The 1,387-nt window shown below is 35.4% G+C and overlaps 1 protein-coding gene across 1 annotated transcript in view; it reads left to right on the plus strand.

Moving 5' to 3' along the window:
- LOC144979149 (sodium-coupled monocarboxylate transporter 1-like) overlaps window positions 1-995 on the plus strand; it is a 21,274-nt gene extending 20,279 nt beyond the window's left edge. The window contains exon 16 of the mRNA XM_078925752.1: window positions 777-995. Within this exon, the coding sequence (XP_078781878.1) occupies window positions 777-995 (219 nt within the window). The remainder of the gene's footprint in view (window positions 1-776) is intronic.
- Window positions 996-1,387: the final 392 nt, after the last annotated feature.

The raw sequence follows: 1,387 nt of genomic DNA on the forward strand, positions 1-1,387 counted from the left end.
GAAAACTAAAGCTTCTAACGTTTAAAGATGAATGTGACAGTTTTTTTTTGAAGGAAAAAATAAGAACAAAATACGAAACAGCGCTGTCTCTGTCGAATACAATGGTGACAACTCCTCTCAGTACAGTCGTCATGTTGAAGGTTGGTGTTGGCTGGGGACTTCTTGTAAAACGATATGAGCCGACGAATACTAATTTGCAGGTCTGATAACCCAAATTGTTATGGGCTCATTATTGTAATATGGAAATACACACTTTCAAACCAACGCAAAATACTTCTTGCCATTGCAACAATGTTAAATCAAGCACACATTTATTTTTCGAATATCAAACCTAATATTACGCGTAGTTTTGAGCACATTTAGTGGATATTGTGCGGCTATGTGGTCTAGTGGTATGGCACTCGCTTTCGGATCGGAAGGTCCTGGGTTTGAGCCTCGCTCTGCGCATAGTTGAGTCATTGGAAAAGACTCTTTACTCACATTATCTCACCGTACTCAGGTGTAAACTGAGTACCTGGGCGTTAACAGCGTTGTCTTTGTCCGAAAAATTGTAATATCGCCTAACAGGCGTCATGTCCCGTCCTACATGTTAAATGTTGCTGTTGACCAGGGACCCCTTGTAAAGCGCTTTGAGCACATTTAGTGGATATTGCGCTATATAAAGCTCAATTTGAATTTGAATTTGAATTGCTCTATATAAAAGCTCATTTTCTTCAATTCATTTAACTATTTCATCTCATAACTACATCTCAAATGATTTTATTCAATTTTGGCAGATTGCAGAGGCTGATGGCACCTTTGACCTAGAGCAACTTAAGCCAAGGCGTCCAGAAATAAAGAACGAAGTGTTTGAAGTCAATGGGCGAGGAGGAAAGGAAGGAGAACGTTACGTCATTCAACAAGGTCACGGTCATAGAAGTAACCCCCACGAAGGCCATCTTAACCACGCTTATACTGTGGAAAAATCGGACCGATATATCAATACCGCATTGTGATGCTATTATATATATATATATATATATATATATAATATATATATTATATATATATATATATATATATGTATATAATGTATGAGTAACATCTCAAAACTTACTATGAAACTTGAAAAACATTTCACGTCTTGTGATATTGAGTTTTATAATACTGATGTTGGAACTGGGAATCGGGTTTTAATATCATTTTAATATATATTTTGATATATTTTAATATATAAGGAACCCTTTTGTTCTTTGTAAAAAGCATTTAAAGATTCAAGAAATATTCAGTCTGACAAGAAATCACAAATCTCACAAGAAACAATAAAGAAAAATCAATGTTTAACCGAGGACATTTTACCATGCAATAAATCTGTATCTTTCTTAAGAAAGTGGAGTGTTGTCTGGGT

This window comes from Berghia stephanieae, chromosome 9, assembly GCF_034508935.2.
Source record: "Berghia stephanieae isolate SIO BIC M18660-M18661 chromosome 9, UCSD_Bste_1.3, whole genome shotgun sequence".
Classification (NCBI taxonomy): Eukaryota; Metazoa; Mollusca; class Gastropoda; order Nudibranchia; family Aeolidiidae; genus Berghia; species Berghia stephanieae.